The sequence below is a fragment of the Hetaerina americana genome, unplaced genomic scaffold, assembly GCF_022747635.1.
Source record: "Hetaerina americana unplaced genomic scaffold, ioHetAmer1.1.p SCAF_31, whole genome shotgun sequence".
Lineage (NCBI taxonomy): Eukaryota > Metazoa > Arthropoda > Insecta > Odonata > Calopterygidae > Hetaerina > Hetaerina americana.
The window spans coordinates 4,340,840-4,361,005 of NW_027286886.1; the positions used below are offsets into that span (position 1 = coordinate 4,340,840).

Below are 20,166 nucleotides of genomic sequence, written 5' to 3' on the forward strand. Positions count from 1 at the left end.
TAGTGCGCGGCCGCGACAGCGATAGAAGGAGAAAGTGGTTCGTGTGATTTCACCACCGCCGCCACTGTTTGGAAACGAAAACATGGGGAGGTCGAAGGCACACGCCGTCGAACTCGAGCGGATTTGACAATGGAAGCCTGGGACGAGTATATTAATGCTTTTTGGGACAAGGTTTGATCCTCCTCTACCCATCACAACATTCGAGAGGCATTTTTTGTTTCCTTAAACCTTCCCACGCTCTTGCAAGGTTACCGTCCCATGGTGAAGTTTTTTTCTGGGAAAAAAATGGGGAACGGAGATTTCTTTCGGAATTCGTGCATTTTCTGACTTTATCGCTCCATCCCTCCACCCTTTTTTATGCGATGACCGCCCCGACCCGCCTTCGGCTTAGATACGAGCCCATTCACATGTGATACCGCGGGGAACCATACCGCAATAATCATTGTCATTTTATGGCCATTTGTATATTCCTGCTTCACCAAAAACCCTTGAAACTTTGCAACACTTAGAAACAAACAAAAATTGCTCTTGAAAAACATTTGTCAATATAAATGCTTTTCTTAGATAAAGTGACTAATTAAATTCGGACCTTATTTGTCACTTTTAATGGTCAAAAACTAAAGTAATAATCTTTAGGTTATCATAGGTGAAGGTAGACTGGATTCGGCCGTGCTCCGTTGTCCATTGATGACGGTAGTTTCACCAGCAATCCTGATGCCGTCTTTAAGTCGGAAGATGTCAGGAGAATGTCTGGACCTCTGACCTGACAACGCCAGCAGGATAACTACAGAAACTGTCGTCAAAAATAGACGATGTAATATGCGCAAGGAATCCCGGAAGCAGAACTTCATGCTACGCAACACCGACGAGAACCAACACTAGGTGAAGTTAGATTTTATTATGAGGTATGAAAACTAAAAGAGAATCGGTGATGTGCACGTAATGAGTTGATGTGGGGATTTAATTGGATGTTTCTGAGTATCAGCGTTCCAGTTCGAAGAATGGCCGACTGTAGTCCGTCATCCCTTTCACGCCTCTGTGACTGACGCGTTACATTTCCGATTCGGCGTTTGACACCAGAGAGTGATGGTGGTGTCAAGGACACGCCGCCCGCCTATCGAGTAAACCCTACGCCGTCAAAAAATGCCAGCAGTAGCAAAATATGCTTTCATTATGCATTTGTCTTACAAAACAACCCCTTTAAATGTTGTTTGCACAGTATGTTCTATTTCGGTTTTAATTACTCATGAAACGTGTAGATAAAATCATATATTCAATTGTATACGTATATTGATGTATCATTATGATATGCATAAGATAATAAAGTATAGTTAATATCTCAGGAAATAAATATATTCTCAAATAAATACCGGCGATCAACTTATGATGCCCCTTTGAAAAATATTAACTATCAAAATATTGCTATTTGCAAATTAAAACAAATTTCTACAGTCGTGACCAGAGTTCTAAAGCTGTTGTAGGACAATGATATTTTCAAAAATTATATGTGAATGAGCATGGTTCGCGGTAGTCCAGAGTTATAGCGTTGGACTACTGACCAGAGGCCCGCGCAAGCCTTTCTGGGCACCCTCAGCTGCACCCAAGCAGTATGCTCTTTCGGGTACCAGATCTTCTTGAGGAAACCTTCCATTGCCTGCACAGGGAAAGGCACTGCCCCCCTACCCTGATGGGTGAATTACACACGACGTTGGGATTACTACTGGGTGAACTCTACAATCACTTGCCAAACCGACTTTCCGATTGATTACTGTGTTTATGGTTTATCGGAATGAGCTGTCTTGCGAGGTTGAATTAAATATAGGGACTCTCTGAATGATGAATTTAGACGAAAGGCAAATATACATTGTGTAAGCTATGTGCGCCGTCGATTTTGGAGGTCCGCGGAGGACAGAGCGTGATGCGCGGCGTCGATCTCTCCCACCCCTTTGGACCGATACGCTCACACCCGACCAATTCATCCGATCAATTATCGACGATGGCAATGACCGCTCAGATCAAAAGAAGGAAATACTCTCTCTTGACCGCTATCTTTAAAAAAACACTAAACAACCCTATCAATAAACTACCTTTCTTCCGACTTCCAGTATTTTATCGATTTAATTTGAAGATAGGTAGCCTCAAATCTGCCTTATAATTGAAAATAAAATGATGTCCTAAAAATAATTAGAATGGTTTTTTTTCCTACCGACCCGGATGGTTGGAGTTCGACGATTTGTGGCGGCAAAGGTGGTGGGAGGTATTGGGAAAGCAGCGCAACCCGTGTTAGTTGTCTACGAGCGTCACAGTGTGCGGATCGCGGCTAGATTGAACTCCTGTTCGAGGGTCGCGTCACGAATTCACGATGCCACGTTCCATGAAGCGATAAAAGTGTGCATTAAGCTCGGAAAATCGGTTTCGTAGAAGTGTACCCGCAGAGAATGTCCGAAGGAATGGTTTTCCGCTGGCCCAAGAACTTTCGGGTGGGTCGAGAGGAGGTTGACGACGAGGAGAGACCTGGACAAAAATGTGAAAAAGGTTTTCCACATGCTGAATCCTGATAGATACCTAAGTGTCAGAATGTTAGAAGAAGAGATCAATATGCCGAAAACCGCATTGAATTGCATTATTGCGAAAGGTTTAGCCATGAGAAAGGTGAGTGTCAAGATGGTCCATAAAGTGCTGTCGGAAGATCAGGAAGTTGCTCGTGTGACAATGTCGCGTGATCTTTTGAACACTACCCCAGCCGCCCTACAGCCCAAATGTGCCTCCAACGGACTTCTTTTTATTAACCAGAAGAAAAGGAACCTGAAAGCCAACCATTTTGGAATGGTGAATCACGTCAAAGGAGCCGTGACGAGGCGCCTAAAAGAGGTTTCCGTCGTCTTCAAGGAAGCGCACTGACAGAGGCGCTGGCTTCTGTGTGTCGATGCACCACGGTGCTTGTATTTTGAATAATTTTTGTCTCTTGCACTTTGATCTGCAATGCATTCCCGGATTTATTCTACTTAGTTTTGGAAGACCGTTATGTAAGCCAACGGGAAAATAATCTTGTTAAGTACAGAAAAAATTCTAGCACCGCTTATATTTAGTAATTATTATCATTAATATTACCTCTATGATAATTCTATAACATATTGAACCATGGTATCTATTATATTATATGATTTCATAAAATAAAAGATTGTGAAAAAATAAAAAAGGAAACTCCACACTTAGTTTAGCATTGGTATGAAACTTGAGTTTGAAGTTAGTCTAAGTCTCTCGATACCAGAAGGGAATAATGTAATGCGTTGATGTGGTGATTCATTTGGATGCATCTGAGCATCATTGTTCAAGTTCGAAGAATGGCCGACTGCTGCCCGCCATCCCTTCTACGCCGCTGTGACTGACGCGTTATATTTCCGAATTGGCGTTTGCCACCTAAGAGTGACCGCAGTGTCAAGGACACGCCCGCCGATCGAGTGAATTCTAAGCTGTCAAAAACTTAGCAGCACCACCAAAATTTGCTTTCATTGTGCATTTTTTTCACAAGATGATCCCTTTTGATGATGTTTGCACAGAGAAGGCAAACGTGGGCATTAACATAGAAATAGGTATTTTTACCTAAGTTTCTGTTTATATATTTCATGACATTGTTCATATATTGTGATCCATTCCCTGATCTCGAACAAAGCGGAACGCTCAATTTTTATTATTATTTTGATACATTTGCTAATGTGTAACAATAAATGATTTCATGCATTTGTAACATATATTCATTGCTTAAATTCCAACGAGAAAGGGAATGCTTTCTTTGAACACCTACAGGATGTAATTGCTTTCGCTTCAGGGCCTGGCACGAGTCAAACCAATGAAAACGAATGCTCCGGACTACTGCTTATAAAATTGGCTTTCGCATGAGTTTCAGTAACATGACTCTCGGTGGGAAATACTTTCATAATTTGTGTGAAGCTCGTTGGAAAACCTATGGAACAACAATACTCCCATGATCATCCCTCGCATTTCTTGTATTTTGCTCATATTACGCGCAATGCATGCCTTAACAGAATAATTTATGGCCGTGGGTTCAAAGGAGCAAGAATATCATTTGATATAATGGCCAGAGATGCGAGGAAGATATATGCCTCAGCAACTAGAACGCGAGCGTTATGGCTGACTGTCTGCCCCAGAATAAATGTTGCAACTTCACATTTTCCCTTCGTGACCATTGATTTATTCCGAATAGCTGAAAACTTTGAACTACACTGCATTAAAATATAAACGTCGATATCTAGTCAAGCTAATGAACCACGAAGAGATTGCGTTTGGAGAATAAATCAATATAATACATGAATAACAATTTACACTGATAATCCTTAAGGTATACGTTTTCCGATCACGGTTTCATTTTCATCGGATAAGCTTCGACGGCTAAACTTCACCATTTGTACTCCCCAAAATGCACCATCGAAACCGCACTGTGGAAAACAAGTCTCGTAAGGAGTATTAAAGAACTATAATTCATTAACATCAAGCACAATTTCAGTCTGGTAATATCGGTGAAAGAATATCACCTAATTACTTAACACTCAACCGCGGATTTCGCCAACCGCGGACTCGCTCGGAGCGTATTAGCTTCCATTAGCTATTCTTCGCCCTATGGTTCTTGATCCCGTAGGGTAACGGGCTGTGTCGTGGGAGAGAAGAGCTCATTGGCTAGTCAGAACCTAAATGCCGAGCTCAATTAATCTTGATGAATTGCTCTTGATACATAATGACTCCTTACCAGCTATATTGCTGGACCGTTGTCAATGAGCACGCCTCGGCATTAGGTACAGCGAAGCAGTGCCGTCTAAAGAGCATATTGAATTTCTTTCGGTTCTGTTGATATAGCACTCTTTCCTCAACGACATCCACCGTCCAGGGTCAACTCATCAGCTCACACGCGGAAGGAAGAATGAAAATGGGAACCACACCATAATACGAAAAACTTGTTCCTTATCCCAGTAGTAGCATGTTCCGTATTTCATGTGGCACATCGGAAAATTTGCGCCAAAGAAATTAATGGAGTTCTTGTTCGTGAACATTCATTAGAAATAAATCAAAATTCAGAGAATCATAAATCAAAACTTTGTATTTCACTCACCGAACATAGATATGTTGAAACTGAGCGTCTCATTTGAATAATCAATACAACCATTAAATATGAAGACAAATCTGTGGTGTAGCGAATTCGGAAATGAATTTTTCCTATCAACCTCAGTAATTCAATAAGTCTTCATTTCTAATTCCATTAATTTTTATCACTCGCTTCGAATGCGATCGCATCTCTTTCCTGCAAGCGCACTAAATGCCTTATCAATAAAAAACCTCACCGGCATTGAAGCCTTAATTAAATATAAAAGCAGTATTTGATAGAAAAATATTAAAGTCAAAAGCAACTACTTGAAATGGAGTTCAGAGCAATCACTACGCATTGGAAAGAATACTTTATGGAAGCAAAAACGAAGTCAGGAAGAATACAAACAACCATCAGCTCTGACTGTGCAGAAATACTATTGGTTCTCGAAATAGTACTCAACGCAGACTGCAAGACGAAAAAACATCACGCCGACTTCAAAATAGTGGTCATGAAGGAGCGACCATCAACGTGTCGACTATACTTCTGGACAAAGAAAATCCGAACGTCATGACTTCCTTAACAAGTTCTTTCCATAATATATCTCATCTTCGACAGCTATCGAGAGGCCCTCTGACCTCCTCTCCTTTATTGAATAGATTAATTACTTCACAGGAAAACACCCATGGCATTTCAGATGATACCTTTAACTCAGCAATGCTCAATTGCTTACTCAGAATCAAACGCATGTTGCAAGCCATACTTTTCTCCCGCCGAATGGTGAAAAATCATTGATGGGTGACCAAATATTTAGCAAATATATGCATGCTTGCAATTTCGTTTCTAATCGCAATACCGTAATGGCATAACAATGACCTTTCTTCACAAATGTATATTTATTGAGCATTTGATTCAAGTACCAATGCTCGAAAATTGAAATTAATTTTACCTATATTAAATGTCAAGGCACAGTAAATAGGTATATCCTTTTTTTCGTCATATATTGCCGACATTATAAAACGTGCAAAAAACATCTGGCCATCATCATCGAATCACAGACAATGGGTCACAAGGTTTAGCTTAAAACAAACACCAATCCAACTACTAAATATACGTAATATAATATAGTACAAAATGTAACACAAAAATAAGAATATTTATATATATTTTAGTTGCTTCAAAATATTAAATAATTTTACTTTTTTATAAGCATTTCTTCATATTTATATATTTTAATTTTCGTCACAATAGCACGAGCTCGTTTATTCAAAACCAATCCTACTTTGAATACGCACACTCATGCATATATGTCTTTATGTTATTGCCAAATACAACTATAATATAAAAATAATAATAGAAATACATAGGATGATAATAATTCACCCATTGACACCAATATTATTCCTCTCATGACTATAGTATGAGTATTTCGAATATATTGGTTTGCCATATGAATGCAGTATGTCTCTCGTGTTTCGAAGGTCACGTTTCCCATAATTCCCGCTTCATTTTTTTTCTCCTGTGCGTAGGGAAGCAGACGAAGCCCACGGAATTCCGTCCGCCCGCGGTCCACGGGACTCCCTCCGATGGGAGTCGTAAAATCGCCCATCCGTGGGGAACTGTGATGGGGGGATTACTGCATCCGCAGTTCTATCTCCGTCAATGAACCGTCCCCGCAGTGGAAGCGAAAAAAATACGCGAGCGCCCCCCCCCCCTCCCCCCTTGGCCGCGGCCGGTCGACGGCGCACCGCCGGCCATTGCCGCCGCCGCCGCGCGACCATTCGACCGCCGTTGCTCTCAGCCAGGCGGAAGGCGGACTTGCTCTTTTTGCGGACGGCGTGAGAGACGGCCGAGGGCACGCCGATATACCACGCGCGTTTCCCATTCATACCCGGAGAAAGCAATGCGGGGAAAAGATGAATGCCGCGGAGAATGAAAAGAATGGGCAAAATTCACAGGTTTTGAAGCACACGTTACGTCGATTAAGACTTAGAATGTAAAATTACCAAAACGGACATTTCATTCAATCTAATTTGGTTTCCTCAAATTGGGCGTTGTCTAAATTTTTAAAAAGTCGAGAATTGTGTACGGGTCTACACCGATTTTATCGGATTGTTTTAGTTCATCACATGCACATATATTGTATTTGGACAGCTTAACATCTTTACGAAATGCAAAGTCTGATTATCCAATCCTCCCTTCCCAATTTAATCCACTTTTAAAGCGTTTGTAAATAATCTTTTACAAAATATCAATGCTGTTCTTGCACACAAAAATATTCCTGGTGATTAAAAACAAATTAAAAGCCTCAAGTTTACGTCTTAAAAATTGTTTGTCAAAAAAAACAAGGGAAAGTTGAACAAATTTTAAATCGCACACACACAGAAGAGCGACCCATCGGTCAGATTTGCCGGTCAGTTTCACGCTACAGGATTCGTCCGGAAAATAAGTGTACTGATTTTTTCCCGCCGCTCCAGGCGCGCCCAGCACCGCTCTGACGGGCTGCGATTGGAGGGGGGTATGTTGGCAAGCGACGCTGAAAAAGGCAGTCGGCTCTGAGCTGTGGTGTAGTGAGGAGCTCTGTTAACGCGAACCTCCACGCTCGACCCACGTCACGGAACGCGATGCCGAAGTTTTTGGAGCAGCGTTATTCCATCAAATTTGCGGTAAAGCTTGGGAAATCGTCTACCGAAACTGTCGGTATGATTAACCAGGCTTACGGGGAGTCAGCCATGTCCAGAAACATGATCTTTCGGTGGCACAAGATGTTCGTGGAGACAGAGAAGAGGTCGACGACGAACCACGGCCTGGACGCCCATCAACGACACTCACCGACGAAAATGTGTGAAAAGTTCGCGATGTACTGAACTCTGATCGTCGTCTTAGTGTTCGGATGATAGCAGAGCAGTGTAATCTTCGAAAACGAGTCGCCCGCGTCCGGCCAGCGATCAAAAACATCTGGCGGCTGCATCACGACAATGCGCCGTCCCACACCGCGCTTGTCGTGTCGGACTTCTTGGCCAAGCACGGCGTGGCAACGCTGCCGCACCCACCCTACAGCCCGGACTTGGCACCACCGGACTTCTTTCTGTTCCGAAGATAAAGAGGAGTTTGAAAGGAACGCGATACGGGACTTTGGACGCCGTCAAAGAGGCCGTGACGACGTGTCTTCGAGAGGTTCCCGATGATGCCTTCGCGGGAGCGTTCTAGGAATGGGAACGCCGCTGGAACAAGTGTATCGACTCACAAGGGTCCTATTTTGAGGAATATTAGCTTAAGATATGTAAAAGTGTAATAAATTTTTTTTCCTGAGCTCAGTACACTTATTTTCCGGACGAAACCTGTACGTACGATTGAATTTTCAGCGTTAAAGCAGTGCGTGTCACATCGGTGCGATTCCAACCGCGCAATACATGCGAATGGGAAGGCAACATTCGAATCGCCTTGAAGACTCGAACACCGTGCACATCTGTCCTCAGGGTGAGGATATCGCACAACGATGCCGAGGCGTCTCTCTTCCAATTATTGACACAATAGTAGAGCTCGGAATACAAGGACTCGCGAGCGTAAATCCTCGCTACAAAAAAGACCACCCGGATGGTGGTCTAAACATTCAAAATCTAACAAGTCACGACGTCATCAAGCTACTACGCCCATTAAACAAGTCTCATTTTTTTAACATTACCATTTTATCCTCAATCTTTACCGAGGCACAGATTTCCTCCAGGGGAAATACAAGGCTATTATCACGGGCTTTTACCCTTTTAGTTCGCAACTGTCTTTTTAAAGGATTTAAGTTGTGGAATCCAATTATTAACTTCATTACAATATTTCGATGTAATTTTTCGTAATCAATACACAGGCCGATTGTTCATTCTGATCACTGTGATAGAAGGGAGAGAATATAACTTTTTCAAATTTCTTACTATGCGAAAAATTTACTTTGCTCTGAAAGGGTCTCCAAATCCCTGAACACTTACGCAGGCCTCATACCTACAATGCTACCGAGTCATATGTAATACCTGATTACAACCCACTAAACATTGAATCACAATTTACTTAAATGATGGGCGATGGAAAATTACCCACTTGAGCAATTTGTTGGTTCTGTACCCACCCTTTTATAAATTTATAGGAATCAAAATTGCAAAATATAATGTAACAATTCTATTCCACGGCAAGGGAATTCCGCGTTAAATATACCCACCAATTGTAACAAACTCTAAAAAAGGCACGCTCCCCTTTTACTTACAAAGTAGCATTACCTAGTGCAAACACAAGGTTTGAGATTCATAGCACATTTTTTAAATCGAGACATAAACTTAAATTTAAATATGACTAATATTAAAGGAATTGAATTAATTAATTGAGAACAATTTAACTATTAAGGAGTAACCACATTCAAACTTTCATGAGAGATACACATTAAAAAAATGTGCAGATATATTTTGAAGAAACATACCTTCACTAAATTGAAGCTTTTGTAGGGAGACGGGTAAATATAAGGTATATGTAAAAAAAGTTCAGATTTTTTTATTGGTAATGCTGCATGTAGAGCATGTAATTGTATTGGAGTAGTAGTAGTAGTTTTGAGGGGAGGCGACCGACAGCTGAGGTCATTTGCGCCATAGGGGATGGATAGGAAAGGATGAAGGGTGGAGAGAAACCCGGCGTCGGCATTAGCCTACTCTTTACGAAAGGCGCCAAGGGGTCCGCAGCTTAACGTCCCATCCGACGGACGGCGTACTCACTCAAAGTGCCCTCCACAAAGCACCTCAAGTGGGGATCGAGATACCTCTGAAAAATATTCAACAGCGCCGGGATTTGAACCCGGGCCCTCTGGGTGGGAAGCCAATTGTATTGGAAACTACCAGGATGCGTTGTGATTGAAAGAAACATACATGCATATACGAGTAGAAAGAATATCTGCTCGAGTAACATACGTTTACTTAAGAGAAAATGGAAAGAGTTGGAAAACTTAAATGAAATCGGATGGAAGCACTTCCACGAAGAAAAGAATTTATACCCAAAACTTTGTTGACAGATCAAATTACGCACCTGGATTAAATTCGCCATCATAACCAGACAAAGGTAAACAACTTTAACTGCCATAACTTTATGCAGCTTTCCTTTCTACTACGAGACTGCATGGAATGCTTCCGGTGCAGGTTATTTCCGAGACCGAAAGGCAGAAACGTTCAGCAGTTTTATCTTACTCCCGTATCGATGCATGGCATGACTGCCATTGCTGGGTTCTGTGATACAGTCTTGAACTTGCCAAACTTTTATCTAATGGAACAGAAGGTACGATTAAACGATTCAGAAGTAAACATCAAATATTTTTTAAATTCATAAATGACCGTATAGAACATAATTGCTTTAATGTTCCAAGTAATAAAGTACGCCAAACAATATTGATAAGATTTAAATCCATTTCTAAAGCACAATGAAGATTTTATCAATTCCATGGCTGATGTTTTTGCACTTAAGAGATTTTATTTTTTAAACTGGATGCATAATAACATAATTACGGCAAATGTGTAACTTCATCCTCTCCAAATAATAACTGATACAATGAAAATATCGGGTAATCGGAGATTTGGGCATGACCCCTAAAATGCCCATGCGGATCCCTAAGACATTCGCAAGGACAATGCGGATCCCTAAGACATGCGGATCACTAAGACATGCGGATCCCTAAGACCTCCAATCTTTGCGATGTCTGAGTGGTCACGGATCACCTACAATAAAGTTGTTACGCTTAACTCTCAAATTATAATAAATTACAAAGAAAAGGATTTATTCTTAGCATGGCATAACACTGTAGATTGTACACATGCAGTATAACCAAATTGCATGTTTATGGCGATATCGTCTTTCATATCACCACAATTACACTTCTAAAGTTGAATCTTGACCCATAGAATCAATAACTGGCTTTTTACCTCAAGGACTTATGATTTATGCAGCAGCACTTATGTATTCGACACAGATATTATGGTTGCTCGTTTTAGGTTCCTCGTCATATATATTACATGGAAACAGATAAAACACTCACGGACTAAACATTTTTATGTGAAATGTAAAATTCATACTAAAGCTTTAACAAAAGCATCATTACATGTTCAATGAAATCACATGAAAAATTGCGTCTTAAATATGCTCATAACAATTCCTCGCGCAACCTCGCCAAAATAAGGTATATAACTGGCATGGGCGACATTTCGTGTGAGGGTGTCGACTTGGGCGAAGGCGCGACCCTTAGCGAGTGAGGTGAACCTACAAATCCGTGAGCAGGGCAAGAGCAGCTTCCGGCAGAGAGATAATAAATCCTTATTAATAAATTTATCATGCTTTGAAGCAATCTTTCCGATATATCCAACGCAATATTACATATGAATACTCATAACAGTCATTACTCTTATTGTAATGTCACTCATACTCTTCATTACTCTTGTAGTAATATAGTATTACTACTAATTTAGGAAGAGGCACGCGATTACTTGCTTCGTACAAATGGAAGAGAAAGGATGATTTGGGCGAGAAGCAAACTAATTATACAAAAGGTGAATGAAATTCAAGGGAATTCTTTTGAGTGGCCCAACTCTCGTATAACGAGTGTCCACAACATTTTATTTCCCTTCTCCTCCAGACTTCTCACAAATTGAGCCTGGGAGAAATATCCCTCGTACTTTTCGTCCCGTCCATTACTCTCTTAGCTCATCACCGTGGTCTCTTCGGGTAACGTAACGTTGGGGCTCGGATTGGCTCTCGCGGCGTCCTAATTAAACTCAAATGACTGATATTTCTGTAACAGGTTTAGCCTTGAAGTCCAGGGGTCGCGAGTGGCCGCCTCGTGGTGTCGCCATCACCCCCGCCTGCCCCCCCTCCCGCACTCCTTCCCCCCATGGCTTACGTCAAAAGCAAAGGTCAAAGTGCCCGTCCGCATCGTAATCCTATATCGACTTCCAGCACTGGAGATCGAGGTTAAGACAGCATCACCAACATCACAACCGTCAATAAACTCCATCGAGAATTTTGTTCATGGGAACGCCGATACCACGGCGGCCGTACGACCACGGATCCATGCAGCTTCGTAGTATTTGCCAAGCGACAACCGAACGAACGATGGTCACCCCCGTACTTTGGATCTGCACTGTTGATCGGGGGTCAGAAGGGACGCGAGGGGATAACCGAAAGGCTGACGCGAGGGGAGGGGTGGTGCTAAGGTATAAGTCTTGTACCTGAGGATGGCCCTGAGAGCCGAAACGGGCGTCGTACAATTAAGTTTTATTTTGTGGAAAAGTGCTATACAAGTTGTATCCCTGGTTAATTATGGACTCTTTCCACTACTACACCCCTGGAACTGTTTACCAATATTGCGGGCCTTTCACATGGAATGCAACTTTGACTAAGTGGAAGGGCTTGCGCGTTCTCATTGTCCCTAGAGCTGTGCTGACAGATGCATTGATAATATTCTTTTATTCTATAGTCAGTCATGCAAGATATTGCTTAAAAATTGCTTAAAAGAAATTGCTTAAAATGCTTCGGATCCCAGGGTGGCAAACATTTAACAATTAAAACGCAACTAAGGAAGGCAGCGAGATGTCATCAAAATTAACTATTCTACGAAATTATCGGAGCGCAGATGCATGTCCATATGAGTCCTCGCTGCTACAAGCTCTCGGCCCATTGGGGTGGGTGTCGCCAGTAGGGTAACCAAGGCCTCTGCGGTCGCCTTCACATGAAGTAATTGCATAGCCGAATTGAAAGAAGCAGAAAAAGAAAAAAGTGGAAGAGGACCGCAAATTTTGGAATAGAGACATTAAATGTCAGGATTATTACTACAATGGCCTATTTAAGATGAACAAAAGAAGGATGCAGAAGAGGCAAAATATTACTTAGGGAATGATCATCATGGCACTAGAGAGCGCAGGTTAACATGTTGTGTCATGGATATAATGAAATCACTGAGAGGAGTATAGATTACAACCAGGATGTAACTGTTTGCTTATTGCATTTCGAAAGGACGAAGGGTTGAGTGAATCGGGCATAATGTAACTGATTACAGAAAATAAAAGCCCACAGGAGGGATAGGTAACCTTTTGAAAATATGTCTCAGAAATCATTAGAGTGGGTAGAGGATGGAGAACCAGGATGGCCGTGATGATAAAGTGGGTAAGAGAGTAGTTTCGACTATCATCCATGCTTTTTAACATATACGTGTACCGAGGAAATGTTAAGAAAAGCATGGAAAAGGCTGAAGCTGAAGTAAGTGGGGAACTCATGAAATAATTGATGGACAATGCTATGTTAACCAGTCAGCCAAGGGATATCAATCATTGCTAAGCGGATTAAAGAAGCAGCATATTATTCATGGGATGGGAATCAAAGAAAATAAAACGAAGGCAAAAATATTTTTATGGAAATAGGAACGCTAAGCTAAGAATTAGAGTGGGAGGGAAATAACTTGCAATAATCATTTAGATAATGCTGTAAATGGAGATGGTGTGTAGTAGATTGTACGGGAGAAAACTGCAGAAACTGTAAAGCAGGTCATTAATGGTTAGAAAATTATGAGAAAACTATTTTACGCAATGGTGGCCATTATTTTGTGAAATTCCTCCATGGTGAGAAGGAAAGAAAATACTTTGCTATTCCACACAATATAAACTTATTTGCAATCGTTCTTGACTCAGAGTATCATCATATCGCCGGGTGATGATACTCTGTATCGAGATCGATTGCAAATAAATTTATATCGTGTGAAATAGCAAAGTATTTTCTTTTCTACTCATCAAGACTGCTTTAGATAAGGAAGCTTTGCCACAGAGGAGGAAGTTGATGACAAGCAGCTTAAAAAAGAGGAAATGGAACATTTAGTGAAAACTCTCATATGGAGGGTAGTTTTGTACGGCTAGGAATCTTGTTCGTTAAACCCGTATGCTTATAATTGAAGCTTTTGGGATTTGTATTTTGATAAGAATAGAAATAATATAATGCACAGAATTTAAAACAAAAGAGGAAGCTCAAGGAGGAAAAGACATCAAAGTAAGCTAAAAGGCAAGTGGGATAGAAGGAGGCGAAGATAAGGCATGTTGGTCGGAGTGCAATGAGGCGGAAATTACGTGAAGCTGAAGGTGAATGGTTTATTCTAATGTACGATGCTTCAAGATATTTTGTGTAGTGTTATGTGGGGTGTGGATTTAGCTATAGATAGCCTCCGTTCCCATCAAAAACCTGCACTGAAGTTAGAACGCTAATTAATTTACAATAATTACTGTTGGAATCGCCAACGACACAGAGTTTAATATGTGACTCAGAAGGGGCAGCTTGTGGCATACCTGACCGACATTTCAGATGTCTTAGCTACAATACCGCCCAAGCAAAATGGCGTCTTACCGCCAACTTAGTGGGTTGACGTATATCCGTACGTGCAGAGCACCGTGGTGATATTTTGCCTGACAAATATTGCTCATTATTCGTGAGATACATTCACAGCCCCCCGAAAATAATCATTTGCTCCCCATCGACTTCCGACCCGCAAATCCGCGGCCTTGAACCCCACCATTGTAATAGGGGAGCAGCACGGACGCTCGAGGCCTGTAGTCGCTGCTTCTCATTGGCGTGGGTGGATAATTAGCACGGAATTAGATAAGTCAACTCCTCTCCCCACCCACCGCCATCGGCGTCCGCCCGCTCGCCCTCGACCCCAGGCCACCGCAGTTCCCCGCCGGAGCGGCGTGGCCCACCGCTTGCCGGAGGATTCGAAAGGCTGGCTTCGAAATGGAAGGAAAACCTCCTTGACGCAGCTCCCCACTTCCTAAACGGTTACAAAAAACGAAACGCGAAATGCGCGGTAAAACATGCCCCAAACTGTCAGCAGAAAATAACGTAAATCCACGATCGGTTGGTGGCTTACGACCGGTTTCCTCACGCTGAAAGTTTGGACTTCGATTCCCGGGGGTGGAAATTTTTTTCCTTGGTACTCAGACTTCTACTTGAATGTTATTAGGAAAGCACACCGGGTGGGCAAAGCATTCACAAATTCCTCATGGGAACCGCCTTGATCATCTCAAGGAACATCGAATCTGGGGACAACCTTAGGGTGCCTTCCTCTAAAAGTAGGTGCGAGATGGCACCGGATTTCTTCCCGCTATTTTTTCTCAACTTATTTTTGTTCCTCCTGATCCTTGTTCTTCGTAACTATTCTCGGGCTTGTTCCACAATAATTGACGTATTACATCGGACGAGAGCTAATTTCTTTGTCCATGAGATCCAGGAATAACGACTCCGTCTCATAGGAATACCACCGGGAAATTATACTGTTCATTGCGTTTATTTCCAAAAGTTAACGGCAACACTCATTGACTTTGTGAGCAAAAACAACACTTTTGATGGCTCATTGGTAGCTTACGCAGGCATGTGAATTTCGGCAGCATTTCGTCTCTTACGCTTAAGTATAATAGTGGACGTTAGACGTATTGATTCTAAGGGAGGACCTCTATGAGAGGCCCTTGCACAATGCTATTAAAATACGCTACACATTACGTTATACTAAAATAAATTCCCGTCATTCGAATTTTGTCATTTGTTTTTCACACATTAAAATTGAAAATATTCTTTCTGACGATTAGCAGTACACATATATATCTGTAAACACTATCCAAATCTATGACATCTTTAAATAATATTTTCGAATGACCTTGGCCTTTTCGCAGATGAGCATCCGATTCCCGTAACAAAGGCCGACAGTCCGACTCCTCGAGAAGGCCAATTATTTCGTTACCTTTCTGTTTATTATTCACAATTAATCCTGTCTTATCTTTGCTGAAAAATTGTTTCTTTCATTTTTATTGACTTTATCACGACCTAGAGTTCGATGTACAGCTCAAAATTAGGGTAAAATACATTGGAGTTTTATAAGGAAAATATTGGGCTAATTTATGCGAATAAATGGAGTAAATCAGCATGTATCGGTTTCATAGAATAATTTCTCATATTATCTCCTACAACAAGGCAGCCTTATTTTTTATCACTGCTAAGTTCATCAGTTTATAGTGAAAATATTTGTTGACCAAAATGATAAGCTTAAGTCAACATCCACTGTTAATTTCACCTAAAACTGACGAAATATACTTGAATACAACCACTCTGTTTTCGACGACTTTTGCGTCCTCCTTGTAATCCCATGCACAAAAATCGTAAAAGAATCAGGAGGGTGACCACTGCTTCTCTAAGACATGAATGGAAACAAATTCTGCAACAATCCTTTATCCAACAAAACATGCAACTTACTTGCATTTAGAAAAATAAACGGGCATAATATCCTGCGCAAAAGGAGCAGTATTTTAGTTCACGTGAGTACTCTGGTTACAGTCACTTATCCCTCCGAACCCTTGTGATAGAGGTATAGGCACCTGACAATGTCGTTTCTCTCACTTAGAGAATCGTCAGTCAACTCAATATTCGTTCAACCTTCTTTGAATCTTTATGTGAGGTATTTAAATTATTGTAGGCACCGCATACTCCGTTAGCAATGTCACTTCCTCCTCTCGCAATTTAGAGTTAACTATCATCATAAGTCGATCAGAATAATTACTAAAACTAAGTATATTATAAATAACCTTTGGAAATTTAAAGGGAAAAACTAAGTATAAGTATGTTCTCCAACAGGGATAGAAACTCTTCCCTCCCTAAAAATTCAAGGCGTATACTTCCCTGAACATTGGTAAGATTCTACACCATGTGCCTACTTGGAGTTCCATCTCTTGGATTCTTGTCAACTCCAAAGAATCCTAGTCTAAATTTAATAGTCTACGCACGCAGGGTACAACTGAAACACTGAAATATCCTGCCCAATTAGAATTTCATCAGGATGAACAGTGTTTCAATATGTTGGCTCTACATTATAGTGAGTTCATAGAGCACAAGGAACACAATATTTACTACCCTATGGCAATTATAAGCGTACTGAATACTTTCTACAGATTTCTTGGTTTATAGAAGAGAAAACATGACCACTTGCAACGTCTACTGCAACAAAACTCGAGTCCATTTCCTGGACAGACTAAAAAAAGCTTTGGTGAAGATATCCCAGCTCGCTCCACATTTACGTTCCGAAAGTCTCCTCCACTGGAGCAATGCGCTATAAAAGAAAATTATCTCTCGCCACGGAGCCCTATGACCCTCGCAGCCAGTGTCGGGAGCGATGAAGCATTTGTCACCAGAGAGGGATTTTCGGAACTGCCCGGTCGACCTTCCCGCAAGCATTCATTCAAACAACGTCGCGTACTACACACGCTTCATCGGCTATTCCCCTTATCAAGCTCCATGAAAAAAAATACATGAAAGCTGCTCCCAAAGGAATAGGAAAAAAAAGGCTCGCGCTGATTCATCACGAGGAACGCTCCCGGGGAGCTCGGAGGCAACAGCGATGGCGCGTCCACGACTTGGTCGCGGCACCACGAAAACACCAAGGGGTGGTCGGCTAACTCCGCGCCGACGACGCCCACCATAAGGAAACGGGAGTCTTATACGCTGCATCCGTCTCCCTCTCTTCGCGTTGTCGCGGGCATATCAATCACATCCGCATCCATACAATCAGAATGAGCGAGTAGAGCAGGCTGTGAGGGGGGGATGCGATGGATCACGGGTGGTAAGAGATGGAAGGGTTTGTGGGGTGTTGCTCCTCCTTCGGGAGGCGCCCATGTTAGCGGGCCCTCCGGAGCGGGCCGTCACTCCATCCAGTTGAGCGCGCGTGGCGTTACGTCACTCCTAAAATTTACTCCCGAAGGAAGAGGTGGGGGGGGATGGGCAGTTTCGCCAATTCGATGGACCGTCCCTCCCCACTCATCCCTACCGTCCGGAGCGGGAGAGAGCCTGTTGAGAGCCTGCTGAGAGAGGTGCTGCTGGGGAGAGGGCCCGCATGGAGGAGGCCTCGCTGCCGAAGGAGAACTCACCCTGAGCCGCGGAGTGGCTCCCGAAGAGCAGCAGCGGCACCAACAACAGGAGCAGCGGCGGCTGAAGGGCGTGCTCTACGCCGCCGGTCGCCATCACTACCACTCGACGAACCCGCTCGCCTGTCAACCAACCCCCACGACAAAAAGCCCAGCGACCCTCCCGTCCCTGGCGACCGCAGCTGACTGAAGTTGGCCGCCTCCCGTCATCGTACCCTCCTCCTCGCCTCCCTCCTCCCCCTCGATCCCCCCCCAAGTCGACACTCGCACGCACGCCGCGCTACGCCCCTCTTCCTCTCGCCGCCCCCTTCCCACTCTCCATCCCGGCGACGATGGCTGCGACGACGACGTGTGGGGAGCTGCTCCGGGAGCGAAGTTGTGGTGTGGGTCGCGTCTCTGGGGACCACGGGGGGCGGGCGGAGGTGGGAGAGGGCAAGTGTGAAATGATAAGCAGGGATGGCGCGGTGGTGGTGGCGGTGAGGAGGGAGGGGAATTGAGCATTGTAAGAGGGTGGGGGAGGGGTCACACGGCCCCGTTGCGCCCTCTTCTCCGTGAGCGGGGATGGACGACGTAGGAGGACGAGAGAGCGCGGCGGACGGCCGTGCTCTGCCCGGCTGAGGGACGCGAGGCCGGCTACAAGGGTTCTTACATCCGCCCTCTTGACCAGAAGGATTTTCCTCCGAAATGTCTGCTCTCGGGGTATTTTTTATAGGATCGTGCAAGCGCACGGGCGTCCAAACTTCCTACGATTTCTTGTTCTGCGTGAGCTGGGACTACCCGAGTTACATTTTCCGGCATTATCTCTTCCGGATGGAATGGAATGGGGCATAAGATCCTCTGGAACAATAGCAGAATTATTCATTTCCAAGATATAACGTTTGGTCACACCGCAGGACTTAATTTAATATATTTAATTTGCTGTAAAATTTGTTTAACGCACCAGAAATGACTTAATTTAGTATATTTAATTTGCTGTAAAATTTGTTTAACGCACCAGAAATTAAATATTTATCAATATAGGAACACAACAAGCATATACTATACATACCGGACTGTTTTGGTCACAGATGTAAATATATTAAATAAATCATTTCTACATACGTACATACAATATAATCCATTCACGCAAAAATAGTGATACCATACTTGTATAGGGCTACCTGACAGCCTAATTAGTGCATATATTTACGCTATATACCTTTTTATTAATTTCTTAATAATCACTTAATATATTGAAGTGACATTTTAGAATATATTTGTAGCCAAAAGGTTAAAAACTCCTTCCATTATTGTGGATAGAGAACGTTAACCTAACCGGAAGACAGGTGAGAAAGGGTAATGGTAATACCAAATATACCATGTGTTCAAGGGCCTTATTCTGTGCTTTATAGTCCCCTCCAGTTTTCTCTACTGCTAAACTCTTTATCTGGTTGTACGTATTTCCTCTGTCCCGTTAACTGACACGTTTGAATTCGTAGAATCCATGTACTCGTATAAGAAAAATGCACTGTAGCAATGGTCTCCACAGTATGAGATGCGGCCTCCAAAGGCAGAACAGGGGGATCGGGGTGGGGAGTGGGTAAATGTGCTAGTTTCCCATCCGGAGGATCTACGTTTGAATCCAGGTGGTGTCCGGTTTCGCAGTGGCACTCCGATCCCCACTTGAGATGGAGATCACTTTAAGGTAGAACGCCGTCCGTCGGATGGGACGTTAAAATGTGGACCACTTGGTGTCTTTCATTAAGATTAGGCTAATGCCAACGCCGGGCTTCTTCCCATACTTCCTCCAATTCCATCCATCCCTAATGGTATTAATGTCCTATGCTGTCGGTCGCCTCCCTTAATAACTACGTGCTACTAACTAACTAACTAACGGCGAGTTGCCAACAAGGGCGATTAATGATTATACATTCTCTCTAATGTGGTATCTTCGGAGACGAGATGGAAGGTTATGGGGTTAAAATAATCCTTCGTAAGTTTTTGTCCTAAAATCTGATCGATATGAGGGGATCGGGGTGGTGCGGTGGCTAATATACTGGCCTCCCACTGAGAGGGTCCGGGTTCGAATCCTGAAGGTGATAGATATTTTTTCAGTGGTAATCCGATCTC

General features: G+C 42.8%; 1 protein-coding gene across 1 annotated transcript in view; it reads right to left on the bottom strand.

Moving 5' to 3' along the window:
* Positions 1-18,219, bottom strand: part of Reck (Reversion-inducing-cysteine-rich protein with kazal motifs) — a 173,244-nt gene extending 155,025 nt beyond the window's left edge. Inside the window, exon 1 of the mRNA XM_071589030.1 lies at positions 18,061-18,219. Within this exon, the coding sequence (XP_071445131.1) occupies positions 18,061-18,154 (94 nt within the window). The 5' untranslated portion in view covers positions 18,155-18,219. The remainder of the gene's footprint in view (positions 1-18,060) is intronic.
* Positions 18,220-20,166: the final 1,947 nt, after the last annotated feature.